The 24,645-nt window shown below is 55.8% G+C and overlaps 2 protein-coding genes across 2 annotated transcripts; one reads left to right on the plus strand and one right to left on the minus strand.

Moving 5' to 3' along the window:
- Nucleotides 1-13,287: 13,287 nt before the first annotated feature.
- Nucleotides 13,288-14,737, plus strand: LOC128819694 (serine/threonine-protein kinase pim-1-like). Its single transcript, XM_053999919.1, has 2 exons — nt 13,288-13,771; nt 14,418-14,737. The coding sequence occupies exons 1-2, from the start codon at nt 13,288-13,290 to the stop codon at nt 14,657-14,659; spliced, it is 726 nt and encodes a 241-aa protein (XP_053855894.1). The 3' UTR covers nt 14,660-14,737.
- Nucleotides 14,738-18,092: 3,355 nt separating this feature from the next.
- On the minus strand, nt 18,093-23,318 carry LOC128819695 (uncharacterized). Its single transcript, XM_053999921.1, has 14 exons — nt 23,198-23,318; nt 22,831-22,895; nt 22,236-22,384; nt 21,782-21,929; nt 21,349-21,536; nt 21,124-21,261; nt 20,734-20,848; nt 20,420-20,560; nt 20,049-20,225; nt 19,760-19,915; nt 19,499-19,600; nt 19,030-19,132; nt 18,701-18,757; nt 18,093-18,411 (listed from the first exon to the last, which is right to left on the minus strand). The coding sequence occupies exons 1-14, from the start codon at nt 23,316-23,318 to the stop codon at nt 18,212-18,214; spliced, it is 1,860 nt and encodes a 619-aa protein (XP_053855896.1). The 3' UTR covers nt 18,093-18,211.
- Nucleotides 23,319-24,645: the final 1,327 nt, after the last annotated feature.

The following is a 24,645-nucleotide window of genomic DNA, read 5'->3' on the forward strand; positions in this document are numbered from 1 at the left end:
TTTGGACCTTGCATTTTTAATAAAATCATAGACATTGTAAAAGGAAGACTAGAGGCAGCTCATCTAATGCTTATTAGGGAGAGGTACGAAGCATTGCCCAGGGACTCAGAAGTAGATGAAACCCTGGTCTTAAGCCACCAAGAGTTAAAGCATTTTAATGAACAAATTGGTAAAGAGAAAGAGGAGGGATTGTAATAAAAAGGTCTTTGTTCATCAAAACGAACATTGAAAGAAGATAAGAATTTAAACTGAATAGAGAATTTCAGACTGTGAGAAGAGAAAGAGGAGAAAAAAGGAGGGGGGGGCTTGATAAACAACAAGTATTCTGCTTAAGAATTGTGCAAATGCAGCTAGCATAGAAGACTGTGTAACTAACTATATACAAGCTAACTTTTAGGCCAAGGACAACTGGCAAAGAAGATAAGGAGCCTTCATCCCTATGACCATCAAGGGCAGAGAGAAAAAAAAAAAAAAGGAAAAGGAAAAAGGACCCCCTAGCAACCAATTGCACTGGCGCAGAGTACAGCGAGAGAAAATACGTCAACCGAAAAAGAAAGGGGGGACTATAAAAACAAAAAGGTCAAAGGGGGAAGCTGCGCCGTGGCAGAGTGGAGACTCCCCGGCCGCCCAGCGCTGTTTTTTTTGCTTAATACCGCTTGCTTAATAAATTCTTGTTAATTGATTTATCTATAATTAGCCTCCGCAATTGAATTTGTCCATAACACCAGGGTTGTCCAGTTCCTGCAAAGAAATGCCATCAAGGATATCATACCCTAGTTCCATGAGAAATTCCTCTACATTTCTCTAATGTCACACAGCTGGTCTCGAATGTCACAGCCTGTTCTGTGATGTCATAGCATGCTCTGTGATCTCAGACCTCTGCCCTGTGATGTCACAGCTAACTCTGTGATGTCACAGAGACAGCCTATGATACCATAGTTGCGTGATGACCTCACATAACCCACTCTGTGATGTCATATCCCACTCTGTGACCTCATGTTCCCAGATGAGAAATTGTCTCCACCTGCTGAGCACACACAATGCTCGTTCTGCAAAACCCCGGGCCTATGGAAACCACACAATGCCCTTTGTGTGAGAAGGGGAACTGAAATTCACCAGCCTCAGTGTCCTGCCAGCTCAGCCAGGCTGATGGGAACATTGGGGTCCACGACCACCAGGGACCACCAGAGAGACCCCCCAGGACAGAAGAATGCATGCAAAATGAGAGGGGAAATGTGTTCATGATTTTGGGGAAATGATTATCATCTCTGTGTTTAGTCCCGGGCAATCAATGAATATGTGTGCAAAATACAGAATATGAACAGAAACTTTCCTGCACTCAGCATGCTTGGCTTTGGGAGGAGCTATCCCCCGTGCATCCAGCTGAATAAAGAATGCTGCTTCCTAAAGCTACATTGGGGTTAAAGAGTTTTCTGTTTTACCAAATTTTTGGTAACTCCCACTCCCAAGGAAAGCTCTGTCTCCTGCTGTTCACAAACAGAGAAGGGCTGGTGGCAAATGTCGTGGTCAGAGGCTGCCTGGGGCACAGTGACCATGAAATAGTCAAGTTTTCAATGTTCTGTGAAAGAAGGAGGGGCATCAACCAAACTTCTACGCAGGAATTACGGAGGGCAGACCTGGGCTTATTCAGGATGCAGATTTGGAGAGTAGCGAATCAAGTACTGATTTTTTCAGGGAAACAGCCTTAAAAACAAAGAGGTCCAGGAAGGATGGACACATCTCAAGAAAGAAATCCTAAGGGGGAAGGAGCAGCCTGTCCCTCTGTGCCGAAGTTGAGCCAGCGAGGAAAAAGGACTGTTCTGTCTGCATGGATCTTTTGTGGGAACTCAGGAAAAAACAGGGTGCATCAACTTTGGACAGAATATCAGGCATGTCAGGAAATCTTTAAGGATGTTGTTAGCTCATGCAGAAAGTAGAGTGGTGAAAGGTCAATTAGAGCTTAAGCTGGCCACTTCTGTGAAAAAGAATAACAAGTGTTTTAAAAATAAACTAATAGCAAAAGGAGGGATAAGTAGAACTTCTACTCATTATTGGATGCAGTGGGGAATAAAGTACCTAAAGATAAGGAAAAGCTGAGCTGCTTAACGCCTTCTTTGCCCCAGTTTTCAACATTAGGACAGGTCATGGTCAGGACAAGTGTTCTCCTGAGCTGGTGGATGGGGACAGGGAGCAGAACAGCTCCCTGGAATCCAGGAGGGAGCAGCTGGGGACCTGCTGAGCCACTCAGATGCTCACAGGTGTCTCTGGCACCAGATGGGATCCATCCTAGGGGGATGAGGGAGCTGGTGGATGAGCTTGCCAAGCTGCTCTCCATCATTTCTCATCAGTCCTGGCTCACCAGGGAGGCCCCAGAGCACTGGAGGCACCAGTGTGATCCCATCCCCCAAGAAGGGCTGGAAGGAGGATCTGGGGAACTGCAAGCCTGTCAGCCTGACCTCGGTGCCCGGCAAGGTTCTGGAACAGATCACCCTGAGTACCATCACAGGGCACCCACAGGATGGCCGAGGGATCAGAGCCAGCCAGCGTGGATTTCAATGTCTGCATTGAGGATCTGCATGAGGGGACTGAATCCACCATCAGGAAATTTGCAGATGACACCAAGCTGGGTGTGAGTGTGGATCTGCTGGAGGGTAGGAGGGCTCTGCAGAGGGACCTGGACAGGCTGGATCCAGGTCCAACAAGGTGAGGTTTAACAAGACCAAGTGCCGGGTCCTGCACTTTGGCCACAAAAACCCCTGCAAAGCTACAGGCTGGCGCCAGAGCGGCTGGACAGCAGCCAGGCAGAAAGGGACCTGGGGGCACTGATGGACAGCAGGCTGGACATGAACCAGCAGTGTGCCCAGGTGGCCAAGAAGGCCAATGGCTCCTGGCCAGGATCAGGAATGGTGTGGCCAGCAGGAGCAGGGCAGTGATTCTTCCCCTGTACTGGGCACTGGTTGGGCAGCACCTCGAGTGCTGTGTCCAGTTCTGGGCCCTCAATTTAGTGGCTTCCCTGGCATCCCCCAGCCTGTCCTGGCCCCAGGGGCTGATGGCATTTGTGCTCCCTCAGGTTCATGTCCCCACAGCACCAGCACGGGGGTGCTCCCGCCTGCTGTGTGCAATGCAAACAGGGGCTCCTGAGCCAGCGCTGCCGTGTCTGTGCCTGCAAGGATGCGGCACCTGTGTGAGCTGGGGGAGAAGCCAGGGCTGCAGAGGGGGGATGTTGTTGGCAGCTCCATGAGGACGCTCTGGGACGCTGCCCTGGGCTGTGCAGCGCACTGGGGATGGATCAGCCCCTGCTCTGCTGCTCCTTCCCGTCTCCCCTAGGGCCCTGGCAGAGCACCAGCCGTGCTGTTTGCCCCCAGCCTGCCCACGGCCAGCCTGGGGCGGCTCACAGGGGTTTTCTGTGCTGAGCATTGGCCTGGCCGTGTTCTTGAGAGAGCCTGGGCAAGGAGCCTGGAGCCCCCAGGCCCTGGCCTGAGGCGTCAGCGCTGCCCCAGCAGTGCCCATGGCCTGTCCCTGCTGCAGCCCCGGCACTGCCACCCCCAGGACTGTGCCCGGCCCCGAGAGCACTCAGGCCCTGCAGCAACACCAGGGCCACCAGGGCAGCGGGGCAGGGCCACGGGAGCAGCACTGGCAACACCAAGTGCTGCTACTGCTGGGCACAGCTGCTGTGCCAGCACTGATCTGCCCCCAGCTCTGCACACAGACATTGCTGCTGCAGCTCCAGAGAAGGCAACAAAAGGCAGATGTCCAGTGAAAACTCTGCTGGGAGATCGTTTCGTTCATTTAAAGTGGCTGAGGGCACAGCTCCTCATTGACACAATTTGAAGCCTCAGCAAAGGTGGAGAGAAACAAAATGAAAAATGGCACAAGCAATGGCATTTCTTTGTGGACAACGTTAAAAAACCAAATCAGAAGAATAAAAAGAAGAAACCAACCTCAAAACCCAACATGAAATATCAAAGATGAATTTTATTACAAATTATATGCAGGAATAGGCCATAAGTCTACTGTTTCTGAAATGGTCCAGTGATCAGTCTCCACAGTTGCTGCCTTGAGCTCCTGGTTCCTCAAGCTGTAGATGAGGGGGTTCAGGGCTGGAGGCACCACCGAGTACAAAACTGACAGGGTCAGATCCAGGGATGGGGAGTAAATGGAGGGGGGCTTCAGGTAGGCAAATGTGCCAGTGCAGAGAAAGATAGAGAGGATGGCCAGGTGAGGGAGGCAGGTGGAAAAGGATTTGGGCTGTCCCTGCTCAGAGGGGATCCTCAGCACAGCCCTGAAGATCTGCACGTAGGAGAAAACAATGAACACCAAACAGCCAAAAGCTAAGAAGGTAGCTGAGTTCCCTGAGGTAGAAGTATGAGTAGGAGAGCTTGAGGATCTGGGGGATTTCACAGAAGAACTGGCCCAGGGCATTGCCATGGCACAGGGGCAGGGAAAATGTGTTGGCCGTGTGCATGAGAGCACTGAGAAAGGCACTGGCCCAGGCAGCTGCTGCCATGTGAGCACAAGCTCTGCTGCCCAGGAGGGTCCCATAGTGCAGGGGTTTGCAGATGGACACGTAGCGGTCGTAGCACATGATGGTCAGGAGGGCAAGCTCTGCTGAGATGAAGAACATAATGTAAAAGAGCTGAGCAGCACATCCTGTGTAGGAGATGGTGCTAGTGTCCCAGGGGGAATTGTGCATGGCTTTGGGGACAGTGGTGCAGATGGAGCCCAGGTGGCTGAGGGCCAGGTTGAGCAGGAAGAAGAACATGGGCGTGTGCAGGTGGTGGCCGCAGGCTACGGCGCTGATGATGAGGCCGTTGCCCAGGAGGGCAGCCAGGGAGATGCCCAGCAAGAGGCAGAAGTGCAGGAGCTGCAGCTGCCGCGTGTCTGCCAGTGCAGCAGGAGGAAGTGGCTGCTGGAGCTGCTGTTGGACATTTGCTGTGGCTGCACAGGGGGACCTGTTCATGGAGAAAGGACAGGGAAGAGTTAGAGGAGATACCTGTAAGCAAAATCAAAGCCATTTCCCATACACCCTGCCCAGGAATACAGAGACACACTTCTGTGTTCAAGAGTTCTGGGGTTTTCTTCAAAAGCTCCCCTATATTTGTCCTGGTGTTCTTGGATGTCAGAAACCCTCAGCGTGTCTGCTGCCGTCAGGGAGAACAGAGCAAGTTCTGTGAAAGTGGAGAGTGGAGAGTGAGGGGAGATGGTCTGTCCTTCTCAGCTGTTCCGAGTTTCTCTGGGCTTTAACCTTTCTCTGGGGGAGGTTGATCAGCTTCCCACATTTTCCCTAAAAAAAAACCCAGGTACAGTCGAGAGCAGATGGAGCCCAGCCCACAACCACAGCCCAGCTCCACATTTGTAGCCAAGGACTCACATTGCTCATTTCACCAACCCAGCAGCATTTTCAGTGTCACAACACCTCTGTCTTTCCCCATCAATCTTCTAACTCAGAGATGCTCTAGGACAGGTTTGCATCCTGGATTGGAGCTCCCAGCTTGGACTGAAATCTCAGGAAGACTTCCAAGTATCCTTCTGATGGCATTGGATGAAGGGAGATGCAGCTCCTTCCCTGGCTGCACTGACAGCATTGCCCAGAGCTGGGCACTGGGGACAGCTGTGTCACCCTGAGCCAGCTGTGCCCCCTGCCAGAGCCCCCAGTGCTGGGCAGCTGCTCCCAGCCCTGTGCTCTGCAGAGGGAACTGGGCCCGGGGCTGCAGAGCTGCCCCATGGCTCTGCTGCAGCTCTGCCTGCACAGGAGGGGCTGCACGCCTTGGAGCCCCGGCCCTGAGGGCAGAGGCTTGGCTGGGGGCACAGGAGGGAGGGGGCTTCTGCAGAGGGAGGGGCTGCACTGGAGGGGATCCTCTGCACATCTCTAAACTCTCCCTGCCACAGCACTAATGGGTTTCATTCTCTCTCCTTCCCTGATCTCCTCTCTGCTTCCTGGAGATTTTCCTCCTGCAGGTGTTTCCCTGTACCTGATCTCTCCGTGCCAGCACTCACAGACCCCAAATCTCTGTGCACTCTCCTTGGCCTGACAGAACCCTGCCTGTTTTCAGGGCACTGGCTGGAGGCAGCTTCTGTTTGCAGCTTGGAGAAAGGACAGCTCAGACTGAGCCTGATGGCTCAGGCAGAGGTGATGCTGGTGCTGTCCATGGGCAGAGTAGCTGAAAGCACACTAGGGATCTCCTGTGAACCTATTGATCACTAAAAGTAACAGTTTGGATGTCTCAGGCACTTGCCAAAATTCACAATTAATAATTCATAATCAACATTTAATATTTATCCCCCCTCCTTGCCATTCTCCAACACCAGGAAACTGAATGCCAAAAGTTTGCAAATTTCCTCATTTTTGTCAAAATCCTTGTCTTGGAAATATTCCATGACTGATCAGACCCCCCCAGCATGTCAGAGCTTCATGAGCATTTCACCTGCCCTGCACCAGAAATACTCAGAGTTGTACTAACAGGGTCTGTGGGCATTGGGATGTTCCAGCTTGAGGAAATCACTGCAGGAGCTGCAGCTGCATTGTCCTGCAGCCAGAGGTTCCTGTGCCAAGGGCTGGCAGTGATTCTGCCCCAGGCACTTCTCAGCACCTTCCCAGCCCTGACTGATTGAAGCTCTCTGTGCCTCTGGGCTGTGCCCAGGCTGGCTGCAGGCAGTGCCCCAGCCCTGCTGGACTGGGAGAAGAGCTGCTCATCAAGAGAAATGTGCTTTTGAAGCTCTTCTTGGTTGCCAGGATCACCCTCTGAGCCAGGAGCCTGGCCCAGCTCAGCAGCACAGACACAGCATGTGATAAGTTAGAAAAGACTCTTTGTTCATCAAGACAGAAAGGAGAAGCCTTGTGTAGATAACAGAAAATCAAAGGAGAAGCCTTGTGTAGATAACAGAAAACCGCCAGACAGAAACTAGCTAGTATGTTGATTACTTAAGCTGGTTGTGTAATTAGAACTTAGGTGCATATAACATATAACCTTATATGGAAAAGACCATTACAGGGCCGTGGACTTTCACCGAGGAAGAAGAGAGGAGCCTTCCTCAAACGACCACCAGAGAGTAGAAGAAGACCCCCTAGCAACAGAGGGCGCAAGCGCAGAGTACACCCAGAGATACCGCGGACACAAAAGAAAGAGTATAAAAAGACTGTGGGAAGGGGGAAACAGTGTGAGACATTTGTGGAGCAGGGACTCCCCGGCTGCACCCAGCGCTGTTTGCTTGCCATTGCTTGCTGTAATCAATAAATTTCTGATTGACTCTTGAAAGGCTGAACAAATTATTCGCCTCAAATTATAACAATCTGCTGCCGTGACTCGGATAAGGGCTATCCATTGGAAGCTCCTCACGGGGAGGCGCCCTCGCTGCCTTGGCAGCGAGCCCCGCTCAGGAGTCTTCCCTCTGGGACCCTTACCGACGAACCCAAATTCGGTGGCAAGCAAAGAATAGCCTGCAACCCCTTAATCTTTGTGCACGAAGTCCCGGGCGAAGACACAGGACTGTGTCTTCCACCTTTCAGTGGTCCTTCGGGGCTACTGAGATTGCCCCGTTCAGAGGGAATGAGGCCCGCTCGGTCGGGGTTGGGATCCCGGAGTGTAATAAGTGAGACGTCTCTGTGAGACGACGTGAGTGTGGACCTCATAGCAGTGCGTTTCCCACACCCGGCGACGGGCTGGGCCACGAATTGAGGGAAGCGTAGAGGTGTGTGTAAGAAGGCACTCCGGAAGATGGGACAGAGGAAAAGCAAGCCCTCTGGTCCCATGGGTAGGGGAAACCCTGTAAAGCTTCCCCAAATTCCTCCAGATAGTCCATAAGGACTAATGATTAAAAATTGGGATGCCTTCCCCTCCAGGAAAGGACAAGGTGAAAATGGTGCACTACTGCATAGAGGTTTGGGGAGGGAAACAAATAAGTTTGTACTGGCCAGTGTTTGGCTCATTTGAGGATTAGATATGTCAGGCTCTAAGTATTTATGTGAGTTCTAAAGAGCCCTTGAACTTAGAGGAAAGCGAGTACGCCTCCCTCTAGATAGTGGGGGAAACTCGCACTAAGTTGTTTGCACTTAGTACTAGGGAGAAGAAGAAAAGATTGAAAGAGGATACAGACCTACCCGATTCCACCCCTCCACCCTACATACCTCCTCCCCCTCCACCCCTACTTCCACATTCACCACAACATCCCTCTGCCCTGGTACAAGACAACTCGGTACAAGATGAGTCTGAGGGGGATGAGGTGAATGTTGAGCTCCAGGGGAATAACCAGCGGGTAACTAGAAGCCAGACTAGGAAAAGGCGGGAGGACCTCCCCAGCTGATAGCGCGGCTCGGGGAGGGAGAAATCGCGATTTCAGTGTGTTGTGTGTTGTGTCCTGATTGCAGTGTGGTGTGCCCCAGTTTCGGTGTGGTGTGTCTGTTACATCCGGACGTGCGTGCTTGTGTGTGTGTGTGTGTGTGTGTGTGTGTGTGTGAAGCGCGGTGCGGCGTTACTAAGATACAGAGACGCGGCGCGGCGGTGCCGGAGAGCGCATGCGCGGGGCAGTTCAGCTACACCACCTGATGGAGCAGGTAGGGCGCATGCGTGGTACAGGCTGTCCCTGGCGAGCGAGGGAGCGCGGCGCGGGGCTTAAGTCGGGGCTTGCAAAGGTGCTTTAGGCGCGGCCCAGCTGATAGCGCAGCGGGCGCGCGGGCACAAGCCGCGGTTTGAGGAGCCGCTTTGAACGCCGCTAGCTGATAGCGCAGCTAGTGGGAGCGTGGTACAAGTTGGGAGTTACAAGCACCGCTTAAAAACATCGCTGGTTAGTAAAGGGCTTGCAAAAGTAGCCAGCGAACCCAGCTGGGCTAAGAGTTAAGTGTTTGTTGTGCAATAGCACTGCCCTTCAGTGTTAAAAGCTGTCACTGGGAGATCCTTTGCATTACGGGGTTTGCTGTTCAGTTCTTGTTACAAGTGAGAGGCGATCTGCCCACAGTGGCTGCAGAACTCCAAGCCCGGGCCGAGGGAGCCCGGCCTCCCAGTCAGGCTCTCCACAGGTGGTTCCAGCTTGAACCAAGTCAGTCTCTTCATCCATCAGGAGACTGGGTAGTCATAGAGCGGGAGGACGGAGGGAGAGACAGAATATTCTTAACTAGGATATACCAAAGTTCCACAAGTTGCTATCTAGCCTTTGACTGGGAACAACCGCCAGTTGAACGGGCGCTTAAGAACCCCTTGAGGTGGGGTCTGGAAGGGGTAATCCCCTGCTTCGTGTGTAGATTGACAACCTTTTACTGGAAGCCAGACTGGCACACAGCTTGGGTTCTCCTCCGATGCTTGAAGTGTCAGAGGAGGTGGTATTGTATTTCATATAGACGGAGATTCACATGTCGTGCATGTACCCCTGAATTGCCGAGATACTATAACCCAGGGGTTGAACAAGCAAGGTCTGAAATAGTGAATTTAAAAGCCACCTAGTCCCTGAAACCTGAGTTGTGTTTGAAGAAGATTGAGAAAGGATAAAGGAGTGGCACAGCCTTAGCATTAAAAGGAAGAACTAAGGCAATTTTTTTCTCCTTTTCTTTCCTCCCCAGTAGTTTAGATTGAACCCTTAGGAGTTTATAAATTTATGTGAGACGGGGTGAATAAAGGGAGAATGAATGTGTGTGAATGAGAGGCGGGCTGGTTACCCCAGACCTGCTAAGCGAGAGCGGCAGTCTCCCATGCTGCGTTTCCGTCTTTTTCGCGAGAAAAGCGGCCAGTAAAGAAACGAAATAAGTGATAAAAAGAGTGAGAGAACCACCCCCTGGTCTGGGTCTCAGAGAAAGAGTGGGACCCCTTGGTGGGGGGGGGGGAGGGGAATAAAAGGTAATTAATTAGAAAAAAAAATTAATTAAAAGGTAAAAAAAGAGGGTTTTCTTGGCATAATATATTGGGGAAAAATAAAAGGTAAAATGTGCAGGAGGGGCCCCTAAAAATTCTGCTAGATTGAGGGATAAGAATGCCCAAGAACATCCAAGATCAAACCTGCTGGATTGAGGGATTAATATTCCAAGAGCATCCAGGGTTAATTCAAACCTGCTGGATTGAGGGATTAATGTTCCAAGAGCATCCAGGGTTAATTCAAACCTGCTGGGTTGAGGGATTAACATTCCGAGAGCACTCAGAATTAAGTTTGCTGGGTTGAGATATTAATATTCGAGAGCACTCAGAATTAAGTTTTGCTGGGTTGAGATATTGATATTCAAGAGCAGCCAGAATTGAATAAAATTTTTGCCGGTTTGAAGATAAATCTGAGAGGATCTGGAGTTAGGAACAACACAGCTAGATTGAGGGGTATCCAAGAACACTGGGACTGGCCAGGGAAACCTAAAAGTGTAATAAATGTGTTGAAAAATAAAAGGTACCTTGTTGTTGTGATTGTTTTGTTGTGTGTGAGAGTAAGCGAAAAATAAAGTTAAGTGAATGTGGACGAATAAAAGTATATGTATGCATCCTGCCCTGTTAGGCAGCCTCACTGTACTCCCTTAGTGTGACCGACAGACGCCGGTTACGATCCGATAGACAAAAGGACTACAGCTGACCATTGGAGAGTAACAAGCCAATCCGGAAACCTGAAGGTCACCTTGAAGAAAAACTAACGGACTCAGTGTGGGTAATCAAGATAGACCAAGAAGGGGAACAGAAAAGATACACTTACCCCTTGGCTGATGATTATGGAGTAGTGTGTAAAGAAATACGTTGTGACTGTTATCCTTTTGTGTGCTTTATTTGCAAAACTTGCCAAGAATGGTGGTGGGTCCATTGCCACAAAGGAAAGCCACCTACTGAGATTTGCTCCAGCTGCTACAAGCTAGAGCGAGGATTAACAAGAATCATATTAGAGTTAGGGGAATTGAAGAATAAGTGGGTAAGGTTCAAATCAGAAGAGTGGTGGGAGGTTTACAGAAAAGGGGTTAACCCTGAGAATTTTTGTTTCCACCTGAATGAACCTGTCCCCTTTGTTGCCCATATTGTAAACCGGTGTTGTCGGAAAGAGCTAAAAGAAATCCCGTGTGACTCATCCCTGGTCAAGGATGAGAACTGGGAGCAGTATAAGGCTAGAAGGGGAAAAGGGAATGGATGCACTGGAGAGTACCGCTGCTGCCGAGAAGATGGTAATCCCCGCGGCTCGAAGCACCCAAGTCGGCGGGCGAGGCAGAGGGGAAAGAACCAGGCTCTTCCCAATCCCAAGTGGAATAATGCAAAGATACTCCGAATATTACTGACTGGGTATTGATAATCTCTCCAAAGGTACCGACTCAACCACCCCGGGTAGACAAAAAGGGCAACAAGCTAAAAGGGAAATGGTAGGAAATGATGAGTTAAGTGCAAAACCATGACTCCATCCTCCTTGGCAAGTTATCGTTATTGTAATTCTGATTATGTTATTACCAGGAAGATATTCTCAATTTTCATATCAACCCTTTAAATAGATATTAACCCGAGTAGATAGGAAGGAAATTCAAACTCAGATATTGTCCAGATCTCCTAGTTTTACATTGTCATTATGCACATTGGCCCCCATCGATGTGTCCAGCATCAAATCCAGGAAAGGGATATTGCAATTACCCCAGGGAATACTTCTGTGGGTATTGGAGCTGTGAAACAATAGCATCGGATTGGTCAGTAGAAGGAGATCAATGGCTTACTGTTTCTTAAGGACCCCACGGCTGTAAAGCTCCACAGAAGGACTGGTCGGGCAGCATAGTCAATCAGGGGAATTGTCAAATTGTGTATTTGAATGTAACTATACCATCAGATCCAAGATGGACAGTAGGACGAACATGGGGTTTTCGGTACATGGAACCCAGTAAGAAGGAGCCTATCCCACCAGATACCCGGCCAGTAGGCCCTAACCAGGTAATAGCCAAAGATAGAGAGCCAGGTTATGTTGAAATAATCAGTAATTAAAGTAACGCAGGAATGGAAAATTCAACTAGTGATAACCAGACAATAATACCCACTAGCGAGGATTCTCGATTTAACACCCTTTAGAATCTAGTAGAGGGAGCGTACCTAACCCCCAGATTACAGAACATTGTTAGCTTTGTTTTGATGTTAAACCCCCATTTTATAACACTGTTAAAATAACTAAAAGTTTGATGAACAAAATAAAGAAAAAGAAAAGGAGGGATTGTGATAAGTTAGAAAAGACTCTTTGTTCATCAAGACAGAAAGGAGAAGCCTTGTGTAGATAACAGAAAATCAAAGGAGAAGCCTTGTGTAAGATAACAGAAAACCAAAGGAGAAGCCTTGTGTAGATAACAGAAAACCGCCAGACAGAAACTAGCTAGTATGTTGATTACTTAAGCTGGTTGTGTAATTAGAACTTAGGTGCATATAACATATAATCTTATATGGAAAAGACCATTACAGGGCCGTGGACTTTCACCGAGGAAGAAGAGAGGAGCCTTCCTCAAACGACCACCAGAGAGTAGAAGAAGACCCCCTAGCAACAGAGGGCGCAGGCGCAGAGTACACCCAGAGATACCGCGGACACGGAAGAAAGAGAGTATAAAAAGACTGTGGGAAGGGGGAAACGGCGTGAGCCGTTTGCGGAGCAGAGACTCCCCGGCTGCACCCCGCGCTGTTTGCTTGCCATCGCTTACTGTAATCAATAAATTTCTGATTGACTCTTGAAAGGCTGAACAAATTATTCGCCTCAATTTATAACACCTTTGGCTCCGCCTGGCCCGAGCCCGGCCCCGGCCCTGGCCCCGGCGCCGGCTCCTCCCGGGCCCCGCAGAGGACACAGGCGGTGCGGCCGCTGCCGCCGCCTCCGCTGCGGCTTCCCCGGCCCGAGCTCCGCCGCTCGGCAGCGCAGCCGCCGGCCCCGAGCCGCCGCTGTCCCGTTGCCAGGAGCGAACGCCTGGGGATGGCCGGCCCGGGGCGCTCGGGGGGTGCTCGGGGGCCGCTCCTGGCCCCGGGCCGAGCGCTGACAGCCGCGTCCTGCCGGCAGGGAAGGCGCAGCAGGGCCTGAAGGAGCAGTACTGGTTGGGTTCACTGCCGGGCCGCGGCGGCTTCGGCAGCGTCTTCGCTGCCACGCGGCTCTAGGACGGCGCCCCGGAGAGCGGTGGGGCCGGCGGCAGGCGCAGGAGGAGGGGACGGAGGAGGAGGAGGAGGAGGAGCAGGAGGATGGGGCTGGGCAGGGTGGGCGGTGAGCTCAGCCCGCTGATGCTCTTGGCTTGCAGGTGGCCATCAAAAGGGTGCCAAGGAACCATGTGCTGCACTGGGGCGAGCTGGTGAGTGAGCGGGGCCAGCGGGAGAAGCCGGGTCGTGCCGGGCGGGGATGAGCCGAGGCCCGGCAGGGTGGAAGCTGCGAGGACGCCTCGAGGGAGAGTGGGTGTGGGGCCAGCGCAGGGCGCAGAGCATCAGCCTCACTGACGGCATCGTGCTCCTCCCGCAGCCCGACCGCGCCAGCGCACCCCTGGAGGTCGTGCTGCTGGCCAAGGTGTCCACTGGCTTCCCCGGTGTCGTCCAGCTGCTGGAGTGGCTTGAGCGACCCAAGGATATCGTGATGGTGCTGGAGTGCCCAGAGCGGTCTCGGGACCTGCACCATTTCATTCGGGCACGGGGGATCCTATCCCAGGAGATGGCGCAGAAGCTGTTCTGCCAGGTGCTGGGGGCCGTGCGGCACTGCCCCAGCTGCGGGGTCCTGCACAGGGACATCAAACCCCAGAACATCCTGGTTGACCTGGCCACCGGGCAGGTCAAATTGATCAACTTTGGCTGTGGCACCTACCTGCAAGACACAGCCTACATTCACTTTGCAGGTGAGCGCAGGCAGGGGTGTGCTCTTGGTCCCAGCATCTCATGGCCCAACATCTCCCAGCCCAAGCTGGGTGTGGCAGCGGGGATTCTCCCTTTTGCTGCCCTTCATGGCACTGAGATTTCAGCCAAGTTGTGTTTGAGCAGGCCTGGGTGGAGACCCAGCTTCCAGCCCTGCTGGCAGCCTTTGCCCACCACTCTGGGCAGGACTGGGGCTGGGGCTGGGGCAGCCAGCCCGACAGAAACACCCGTGGGTGGGGGTAGCAGAGAGGGGGGGGCGGAACCTGTGCCCCAGCTGGTTTGGTTTGCAGGTGAGAAAGGGCTTGGACTGCTACACTCACCGGGTTTGTTTTAGATTCATAATGTTTCTTGGGGCAATGCAGGCAGGGAGGATGAAGGCATGGTTTTTTCCCCAGCACTGAGTGGGTTTTCCTTTGTCATGGTTGGGCCTTGCCAGGGCTTCTGCTGCCCTCTTCCAACACCAGTGGCTTCTTTTCCAACCCCAAGTCTGTACACAAGTCCCAGGTGCTGGCGAGAGGGCAGCGGGTCACCCCGTGCGCCACTGGGGCAGCCCCCGCATGCCCAGGGATGCTGGGGCCAGGCTCTGGGAGCAGCAGCATTCCCCTGATGAAGCCCATCTCTATTCCATAGGAACATGGTCATACAGCCCCCTGGAATGGACCCACGCTGGCTGGTACTATGGCAAGCCAGCTACCATCTGGTCCCTGGGCATCCTGCTGCACCAGATGGTCTGCGGGGAGCACCCTTTCAGGAGGGGCCAGAACATCAGCTGGGACCGTCAGCTCTCGCTGCCACAACGGCTCTCTCCAGGTGGATCCTCATCTGTGGCCACAGGGGCAATACCAGTGCTGGGAGACAGCAGCAGCTCATGAGCATCCCGCTCTGGCAGCTGCTGAGGAGGTGGCACATGTCCTGCTCTCCTGCTCTCCTCCAAAACAGGGAATTGATGGGAAAGTTTAGGCCCAGCTCTGAGCCCATCCAGCATGGCCTCAGCATGGCATTAGTGGGGCAAAGCCAACAGGAGCCTTCTCCAACTGACCGGAGGGTTCTGGTTTCTCTGCCCAGCGTGCCAAGATCTGATCAGGCGGTGTTTATCCATGGTGGACTTGGAAAGGCCCTCGTTAGGAGAGCTGTGCTGTCATCCCTGGATGCAGGACATTCATCTGCCCTAGAAGAAGGGAGAGAGCCACAGGCACACTTTGATGCAAGGCCCTGGTAAGTTACAGCTCCACACATGCCTTGGCAATCAGAAGCAAAGGAACCCAGACTTTTTGGTCCTGCCTGTGTCACTGCCCAGGGGTCATCAGATGGGAACACGCAGCCCTTATGCTGGAGCTGAGCTGCTCTGCCCAGCACTGGTGGCCGCCATCTGAGCTGGTTTTGCTTGTCCTTGGTTCCCTGACATCTGGGGCCCTGGGCAGAGCCCTGACAGCCTGGTCTCACCCCCACAGAAAGAGAAGGAGCCCCTGGAGAAGCTGTACCAGGTGGGGCTGCTGCTGCTGGAGACAGCAAGGACAACATCAAGGATGACAACCTCTCATTCCACCTGGTCACTGGCAGGCTGAAGATGATGGACTTTGATTCTGGCACCTTCTTCAAAGCCAGGCTCCACAGGGAATTTGCAGATGAGTCCACATGCAGGGGATGCTCCCAGATTTGGGCATTGCACAGCCTGGCAGGGAACCAAAGGTTCCCCCTTTGCTGGGGCGGATGCAGCTGATCCTTCAGTCGGCTGCCCAGCTGCTTTTGGCAGGGCTGGGGGGATGGCCTGGGGTGGGTACGAAATGGGAGTGGGCTTCTGGCCCTGCCAACAGCCCCCACCACCCACCGTGCCCTGGGCTGGGGCTGGGGCTGGGGCAGCCAGCCCGACACAAACCAACCCCCATGGTGGGAGCAGAGGTGGGACTCCAGAACCAGTGCAGGGGCTGCTTTGCTTTGCAGGCAAGGAAGGGCTTGGGCTGCTCCCCTGCCCTTGTTTGCTTTGGGATCACCGCTATTTTGGGGGACAGTGCAGGGGGGAAGGGAGAAAGCCTGGGCTTCCCTCACCTGTGGATGGGTTTTTCCCTGGCATGCAGGGGTTGGGCCTTCCTCAAGTCCCTGTCAGAGATATGATTTTTCTTGTTTTCTTATTTCCCCTATTTGTCTATAATCTATTTTCAATCATTTGTTGTGTGTTTTTCTAGAGGAAGTGTTCTAGGTGTGGTCCAGTCTGGATGGGGAAGTGCTTGGGAGCAGCTGCGGCGTGGATGGGCCGTGCCCTTGGAGAAGGCTGAGGACATTGTTTGGGACCAGATTTCTTCCAGCAGTGGATGGTGTCAGGTGGGTCCCGTCTGCTTGGCATGGTGGGATCAGAGCTTTGGGGAGATGGCAGCGAGCACAGGAGCATCCTGCTCTGGGCAGCTGCTGAGGGCTGGATGTGCCGTGGCTGGCTGCAGGCTGGGCACATGTCCTGCCCTCCTGCTCTGCTGCCAAAGGCAGCAGTGATGGGCAGCTCTGGGCACCGCTCTGGGCACGGCCAGCATGGCCTGGGCACCGCGGGCAGCTGGGACAAGGGGACAGGAGCCTTCAGCTGAGGGGCACTTTCTGGTTTCCCTCCTTGCAGCTGGGCTCTGCAGATGCTGAGGCTGCTCTGGGCTCTGCCAGGGCTCTGCTGGAGCTCAGCACCGGGCCCCAATCAGCCAAAGAAGAAATGGTGTGACCTGCAGCACAGACTTGCTTGAGCATTTCAGCAACACAGCTCAAGTTTGCAGAGTGTACACCTCCAAGGGAAAACATGCCACCACCCAAAAATTAAACTTGTTCAATACCTTCTGAAATGAAATCAATCTGGGATGACCCTAAATGACATTTTTCAGCTTGCTCAAGCTGTAGTTCAGGCCTTCTCTGAACAATTCTCTCCCCCACCTGCCTTTTACTCCCCAACTGCTCCCTCTTTTCCCCCAGTGAGTTCCCAGCACGTGGCAGTCTCCATCACACTGTTGCCTTCCTTGATGCGCCTCACCACAAGGAAGGCCGAGCCCCTGGCTTAGGGACTCATCCTGTCACTGGCTGAGGAGCAGCAATGTCTCAGAGGTCTGGTTGGATTTTAGTGGCACTCAGAGCTGCTCTCCAGCCCTCAGCTCTCCTCACTGCTGAGCTCCCACTCCCTTTTCCTTGTCCTTTCAGCAGGATGAGCTCTGTGAATCCCCTTGGGCCTCCCCACTCTTCCCAGCCCATGCACCCACCTCAGTTAGGCTGAAGCTGCAGCTTCTCTGTCTCCTCTGGCACACCAGTCCAGTCCCCTGTGCGGGGAGCCCCAGCCCCAGAGCGCAGCACCCAACAGTGCCGTCCGGGCTGGAGCAGCTGCCCTGCAGCCCTGGCTTGGCTCTTGGTGGCAAGGGAATGCTCCCTGTTTGCAGCTGTCCTTGCAGGATGGCCCCAGGGCAGAGCCCAGCCGGGCTCCCACTGCAGCCCTGAAGCTTGGGGCAGACAGTGGTCCCAGAGCTGAGGTTCATGGGGAGCACCCGCAGCTGTGCCTGGCACTCTGTTGCCGTGTGTCACAGTGCAGGCTGCCTTGTACTGGGTGAATGGACCAGCCCCTGCTTTGACTGACAGGGGCCTCGCCCATCACATCTCTCCCAAGGCTGCAGGCATTTCACAGGCCAGAATCTGAAGGGGCGCAGAGATCCAACCAGTGAAATTATCCAGGCTGGCTTTTTCAAAGGCCCCTTAGAAGGAAGGGCTTGAGCACAAACGCTCTCTGATTGCCCCATGAACATCAGGCTGAGTGGTCTCTTTGGCTCCAACCCACTTTCCTCCTCGAGCCAACGTTACCCACTGCCTCCCACATCCCCCCTGTACCTTCCCACTGCCTTGTCCTGTCAGGGCTTTCGCAGCCCCTCATCCCTTGGTGGTCCCATCCCCTCAGGGTCTCCCTCAGCCCGGCCAACCTGCCCGGCAGCAGCGCCGCAGCCCCACAGGAGCTCCCGAGGAGCCCCATCCAGAGGCACCTCGAAGCCCTCAGCAATGCAGCCAGCAACACACGGGCAGGAGGACACAGATGGTGGTTCCTGCCTGGGACAGGGCTTGTGGCCATCTCCAGGCACTGGTCTCACAGGGATCCCTGGAACTCCGGCCCCTGCCCACCGGCTCTGTTGGCAGCACAAAGGCTTCAGCAGAACCACCAAAGGCCAAGGGGCTTCTGGCCATTTTCCCTGCAAGCCTGCACATGCCTGGGCAGCTTGCTGAGCCCAGGCACCCTTTGCTCCCTCTTCCCCTATGCCCTGCAGAGCCCGGGCAGCAAAAGAAAGATCCTGGGAGTCTGTCTATTACAACACATCCTATATTTATATCCTACAGAAAAGCAAAAAGAACAAAAGAACAATCTTGAAGAAATGAAACATTCCTGCTGGCTCAGGTGGCCCCAGCAGACAGAGCTTCTGGGATCAGCACTCTGCACAGCTCCAGCAGCACAGCCAGCCGAGCCCCAACAGACGAGGCCGTGTCCTCCATGCCCTGCGGAGCTGATCATGCAGGCTGTCCAAGATGGAATATCCAGCTCTCTCTACTGCCTGGAGGACGTACAATGTTTGAATTGCCAGGCTTCCAACGGCGACGCTGATGTCATTTGCCGTGCCTTCAAGGGCTGAAAGAGAGAGCAACAGAGCCATGGTCAGATCCCGCATCTGAGGGGACCCGAGGAGACCTCCCTGCCAGGGCCATCCCAGCCACCTCCGGCCACGGCCAGCAGGGAGCAGGGACCAACGAGATCAGCCTGAAGCTGCTGGCCACGAATCCCCCAGGTGGCCCTGAAATCTCCGTGTGCTCTGCCCACGCCGCCCCTCGTCCGCACAGGGAGCAGAGCCCTGCGCAGCCGGGGCACGGCTTGCAGCTCCCCTGCCAGCCCCCGCTGACAGCCCGCTGCCCTCACTCACCCTCACAGATGAGCTGAAGCTCTTCCTTCTTCCCCCTCAGCTGCCGCCCGGCCATCCCTGCCAACACAGAGCCTGTCACGGCCCAGCGGCACAGCTCTCTGCCAGTGGCGCTGCCAGCCCTGTGGCCACACGGCCTCCTGGCCCGGCAGGGCTCAGCCGGGCCCTTGCCGCACGCTGCCGCCCAAGGGCACGGCTGGCAGAGGGCGGCAGCAGCGCCCAGGCCAGCCGGGGCTCCACCCCGCCGGGCCCGGATGGCGCTGCCGGGGCAGCAGGCGGGGCTGGGGCCGAGCTGCGGCGGGGAGGGGAGGGAACCCGTGCTCGCGGCCCACCCAGGAACCTGATGGCCGCCTCTCGCAGGGGCTTCTGTGGGCTCTCCAGGTAGGGCACGGCCCAGCGCAGGTGCTCGGCCGCTCTGCTGCTGTCGTCTGCCAACTGGAGAGAGCGGCAGGAGGGAAGGCTTGGCGCGGGCTCAGGCCCTGGGCCGGGCGCTCCCTGCGCCCAGCCCCGGCCTCCCCTGCCCGCACCGCCCTGAGGCGCGGCCAGCAGCCGCTGGCGCCGGGCTCTGGAGGGGTCAGAGGGCCGGCTGCTGCCCGGGGAGCCGCGGGGCCGCCCCGCCCCGCAGCCCCGCCGGGCCGGGGCTCCATCGGCCCTGGCTCGGGCCCACAGGAGCCTGGAGAAGAGCCCGCGCCGCCTCTGGCTGCAGCAGCGGGCAGGGGCACAGCTGCCAGCCCTGCACACTGAGCACCGCGCTCAGGGGGATTCTCCAGCCTGAGGCTGGCACTTCCAGGCCATCCTTACCAGGCACTCGGTGAACTTCCACAGCTTCTTGTTCTTCACCGCTTTTTCAAGATCCCTCCTCTTCAGGAACTTGGCCACACAAAGCAGCGTTTCCTGAGAAGCCTGGAGAGCAGCAGAGATGCGGAGATTGCCCCACAGCCCAGGGCGCAGGACCTGTGTCCCTGTGCCAAGGCCTGGAGGAGGCTGCAGCCCAGCAGGCGCCACGGCAGGAGGCAGCTGAGCCGCCTCCCAGGGGGACAGCAGCAGCCCACGTGTCCTCACCTGTGCCACACGCCCATTCTCATCGTGGCAGTGGAAGAAGAGTGGCAGCAGGCTCTGGCACACGTGTGTCTTCAGGGCCTTTTTGTCCTTTTCCAGTGGAAGAGACACCAATGCTTGGATGAGCAGTATGGAGAGCAGCTGCACCTGGCTATTGTCCTGTATGAAAGGAAGAATAAAAGACCTCAGCATTGGCTGCACGGGGCTCAGCTTGGCTCAGGCCTGGAAATCCACAGGGCACAAAGCTTCCGGGCAGCAGCCAGTGGCTGTGGCTGGAGGCAGCGAGCCTTACGTGGTCAAAGAGTGGCAGCAGTGCCTCAACCAGCTGCAGTGCAATGGAGCTGGCTATCAGCATGTCCTTGTCCCAGGAGATAAAGCTGAGGAGCATGACTGTCATGCTAACTATCTCTCCATCTGCGTCACACAGGAGCTCCACAAGACTTTCAGTCAGGCTCCACATTTTTTCACTCTGTGCGGAACACAAGTTTGTGAAACGCTATCCTGCTGCCGCAGGGTCTAGAGGCCAAAGGGCTGTTGCAGAGCACTTAGGCAGCTGAAGCAGGAGGCAGGAGAGCTGGGAGCAGCTGCCCCAGCGCCTAAAGCCCAGCAAAGCCCAAGCGACTGCATTCCCGAGCGCAGCCTCAGCCGCTAACCCCTTCTCACCATCGAGGGATTGTCAATGAGCTTGAGAAGGGCCCTGAGCGCCAGGTGACGCCTGTCCCTGCACTTGCTCCGCAGGTGCCTTGACAAGATTTGCAGGACTCTGTTAGCACCGCGTTCACTCAAGTTCAGGCACTCGAGGACCTGAAAGGCACAGGGCAGTGACAGGGGACCTAGCCGGCAGGAGCCCGGAACCGCACAGGGCTGGGCCCAGGCAGCAGCACAGGGTGCGGGCACCCAGCCCAGGCAGCTGCGGCTACGAGAGGGCAGAGAGCTGGGAGGCAGTGGAGCGAGGCAGCGCTGGCCATCAGGCTCACCTCCACAAGGAACGCCAGGGTGGGCAGCTCCCAGCGTGGCTCCTGTGTGCTGAGCAGCCGGAGCAGGTAGCGAGCGATCCGGGAGCACAAGGGGATGGAGACACGGGATATCTCCCTGGCAGGAGAAAAAGTAACCAAGACTTTGGGCCAGGGGACAAACCTCTCCCAGGATGGACTCACAGAGGTCTGGTCTTTCCCCAGCGTCCTGCAAGGGGCCCTGGGCTATTTGGGAGGCGGCTCCTTGTGGGTACCCTCCTCTGCCAGCCTTTTCCAGTCTGCTTGGCTGCACCTCGGTGACAAGGCCCTCTGGCCCACAACCACTGGGACTGTGTGGGGCACCCTGGGCACAGAGCACAAATGTCAGAGGCAGCGGGGAGAAGGGGGTCTCACCTGGCCAGCAGACCCACGGCATAGTGGTGGGTGTCAGCACACAGCAGCGTGTCCCAGCCACGCTTGCGTTCCATTGCCAGCACCACATCCTCGTGCTCCATTTGGCAGAGCAGGGACTTGAGGGTCCGCACTGCAAACCTGCGTGCAGAGCAAAGCCCAGGTCACGCTGGGAGCACTGGCTCCTGCCCAGGGATGTGGCAGTGACAGACGAGTGGGATGGAGCACCTGTTGGGGCTGGTGGCAAGGCCGTATTGCTGCTGGCATCCCTTCCAGAAGGTATCGACCTCCTCTGGCATATCCAGAGTGCTGAAGAACACTTGCAAGAGCAGATGCACAAGTAGGTGGGGGAAATACACCGTCACCATATGTGGGACACAGGGCACCTGGAGGATCTTCCACATCACCACAGTTGCCTGCAAAGGACAAAGCTCCCCAAGACAGTGCTCAGTGCCGAGGTGTCCGTGTGGCAGGGCCCGAGCACGGGAGGGAGAGGCCCGGAGAGACGCAGGGGGAGCAGCGGGCCTGGTGCCACTGAAGCTGCCCCGAGGCCAGGTTTCAGCCTAGCGCCTGAGGCAGGGAGATGCAGTGGGGCAAGGAGGATGGAGAGCTGTTGGACAGGTGGCCTTGGGGCCAGCAAAGGCCAGTTGCAGAAACTCACAGCCAGGACAAAGACACCCATTTTGTCCCCATCAGAGGTGAACGTGCTGTGCTCTGGCCAACTCCCCAGCACATCGAGGAGTATCAGGTGCACTGGCTCTGCAGTCCTGGGCGAGCACATGATGCTCTTCCACATGGTGAAAGCAGCTCTGTGGGGTTAGAGCTCTGTCTCAGGGGGGTCTGGGACACAGCACCGTGGCCTGGGCAGCAGCGGGGACCTGAGCTGGCTGCCAGCTCTGCCTCTGCCCACTGTCCCTCGCCAGCAGCACCCAGGCAGCCCAGGCCTGTGGGGACAGGCCCCTGAGGGGCAGCAAGGGAGCATGGCAGCAGGCTCGGGGGCTGAGGTGCCAGGGCTGGCAAAGGGAGCAGCCAGAGGGCCCTGGGGACACCTGGCACAGGCTGTACAGGCTGATGGGCTGGGGAGCCCTGAGCCCTCTGGGCAGGTGGCCCCATACCTGTCACAGGATGGGGCCACACACAGGAGTGTCATTACTACATCAGCAGGCTGTTCTTCGGTGAGATCCAGCAGGGCCCTGTTCAGCCTCTGCTCAGCAAACTGATTGTCCATGAGCCACTGGTGGATGTACCTCACCATGGCGGGCACCTGGAGAAGGCACGGGGAGACTTGGAAAGCTGCCAGAGGGAGGAATGTCCCCAGCTTCCCCAGAGAAGTGCTTCCCTTCCCACCACGCTGCCATGGCCTCAAAGGCTTCCAGTGACCAGCGGGCGTGGCTTGGGAGGCCAAGCAATTCCTGGGAGAATCAAACCCTGGCCACAGGCTGCTTATTTGCTTTGGATTGCAAAACCCCTCCTCTACGAGCATATCCAGCAGGGCAGCACAGGTCTTGGTTTTGAAGGTGTGTGAATATGCTCTGAGCCCTTTGCCCATGGTGCTGGTCTCTTCCTCCTGAATGAATCCTCTTGATAAATTTGCAAACCAGGTGTAGGAGAAGGGCAGGAAGCCAGGGATGTTCCACGGAATGCTCCAAGCGCAGTGCTCGGCTGAGTGGTGACAGCAGGCCCAGCCCAGGTGGGGATGGCTGCAGGTACCTCCACTGTTCTGCGGAAGAGGCCACGGGCGGGGTCCTGCTCTTGTGTGCGGTCCACGGCTGCATCTGGCAAAGAGCGAGCGCAGCCAGAGCTGAGGGGCTGCGGGAGAGGCCGGAGAACACAGCCCAACCCTGAGCTCCCCAGGCAGGGACAGTCTCGGGATGCCCCAGGGGATGGAGCACGGCCGCTGTGGGGTGTCTGCCCGGCCCCTCTTCTGTCCTGTCTGTGGGCATGTCCCCAGGGGATGGGATGGGATGGGATGCCATGAGATGGGATGGGATGGGATGCAATGGGATGCAGTGGGATGGGATGCAATGGTGCCAAGCTGGCTGCAGGCACCAACCCTAAGCCCAGCTCTGCCACTCACCCTCCTGTAGAGTCTTGAACCACACCACCTCTTTGAGCTCCTCTACTGGGGCAGCTCCAGGGCCTTCTTCCTCTTCTTCCACCCAGGCCGGCTTGGGCCCTCTCAGGGATCTCTGCTCCATGGCAGTGACTGGATTTGAGGCTACTTGCAGGAGAGATGCCTCGGAAAAGCTCCGAGTCAGCAAGTCCTGCAGTCGTGCCTGGAAGGCACCTTCAAGAGAGAAGCCTCAGGAAGGCTACAGGACAGCAAGTCCTGCACTCTGGTCTTGAGGGCTCCTGCCACAAGGACAGGAGAGTCCTGTCAAGGATTGTGGTCTGGCCTCGAGGGCACCGGTGGCAGGGATGGAAGATGCCTCCAGGGCACCAAGTCCCACGGTCTGCCCTCAAGGGCACCTGCAGAAGAGAAGCCTCGGGAAGGCCACAGGTCAGCAAGTCCTGTGGTCTGGCCTCGAGGTCAGCTGCAGGAATAACGCCTGGGAAAAGCTCCGGGTCAGACACGAACGAGTGCGCTGTGCGGGGGCTCCTCACGGCACCGCTCTGTCCCGTCCTGTCCCGTCGCGTGCTCCAAGCACTCTGGCGTGGTCTTGTCACTGCCAGCTCCTATGTCACCCCGTGTCACAAAGGGCCCTTGGACATGCTGTCCCGTTCCATGACACGGTGACCACGCAGCACCGTGTCACAAAGGGCCCCTGCACACACTGCCCCCTGCCCTGGGGCCGCCCCCGACCCACCCAAAGTGGCCCAGGTTGGAAGGAATTCCTTACCCCAAGTGTCTAAGACAGCCCGACAGGGTCTTTAGGAACGGCTGAAACCATCAGCAAACGCTGCCCTGCTCTGCGGGCTCAGGGCAGCAGAAGGAGCCCCCAGGGCTGCCGACACAGCTGTGCTGGGAAGGGCATGGGGCCTTCCACAGAAGCTGGCACGGCCTCCTTGGGACACGTCCCGGCTGGTGGCCATCCTAAACCCGCGGGTGTGACACAGACAAGGCACGTGTGGGCCAGGGCACCAATGCTGCTCAGACCCCTGGGTCCCGGGGAGCGCTGACATCAGCAGGTGTGGCAGAGTCCCTGCCCAAGCAGACCTGCCACCCCGGAGCCCTGGCAGCGCTGGTGCCCGTCTCCTGCCCCAGAGACCTGTGCCCGTGGGGGGCTTCTGTGCCAGAGGGAGCCAAAGCCCATGTGCATTGGGGGCTGTGCTCCTGCCTGCAGGGGCTCTTGGCAGGAGCACCTGGAGCAACTGCTGGCAACACTTGGTCTCTGTCAGAAGCTCTTACTCCGTGCTGAAATTATTTTCTCATTGAACTTCTTGCCTTCTGTACAAAAACGCCTTAGTGGCGAAGGCACGGAAGAATCTGGCAAGTAAGAATCCTCAGTTCAGGAAAGCTTGACTTCCCGTTGTTCAACTTAAGTAGTTCCAAAAATTTGCAAACTTCCCAAATTAATTGGGATG

This window comes from Vidua macroura, chromosome 27 (genome assembly GCF_024509145.1).
Source record: "Vidua macroura isolate BioBank_ID:100142 chromosome 27, ASM2450914v1, whole genome shotgun sequence".
Classification (NCBI taxonomy): domain Eukaryota; kingdom Metazoa; phylum Chordata; class Aves; order Passeriformes; family Viduidae; genus Vidua; species Vidua macroura.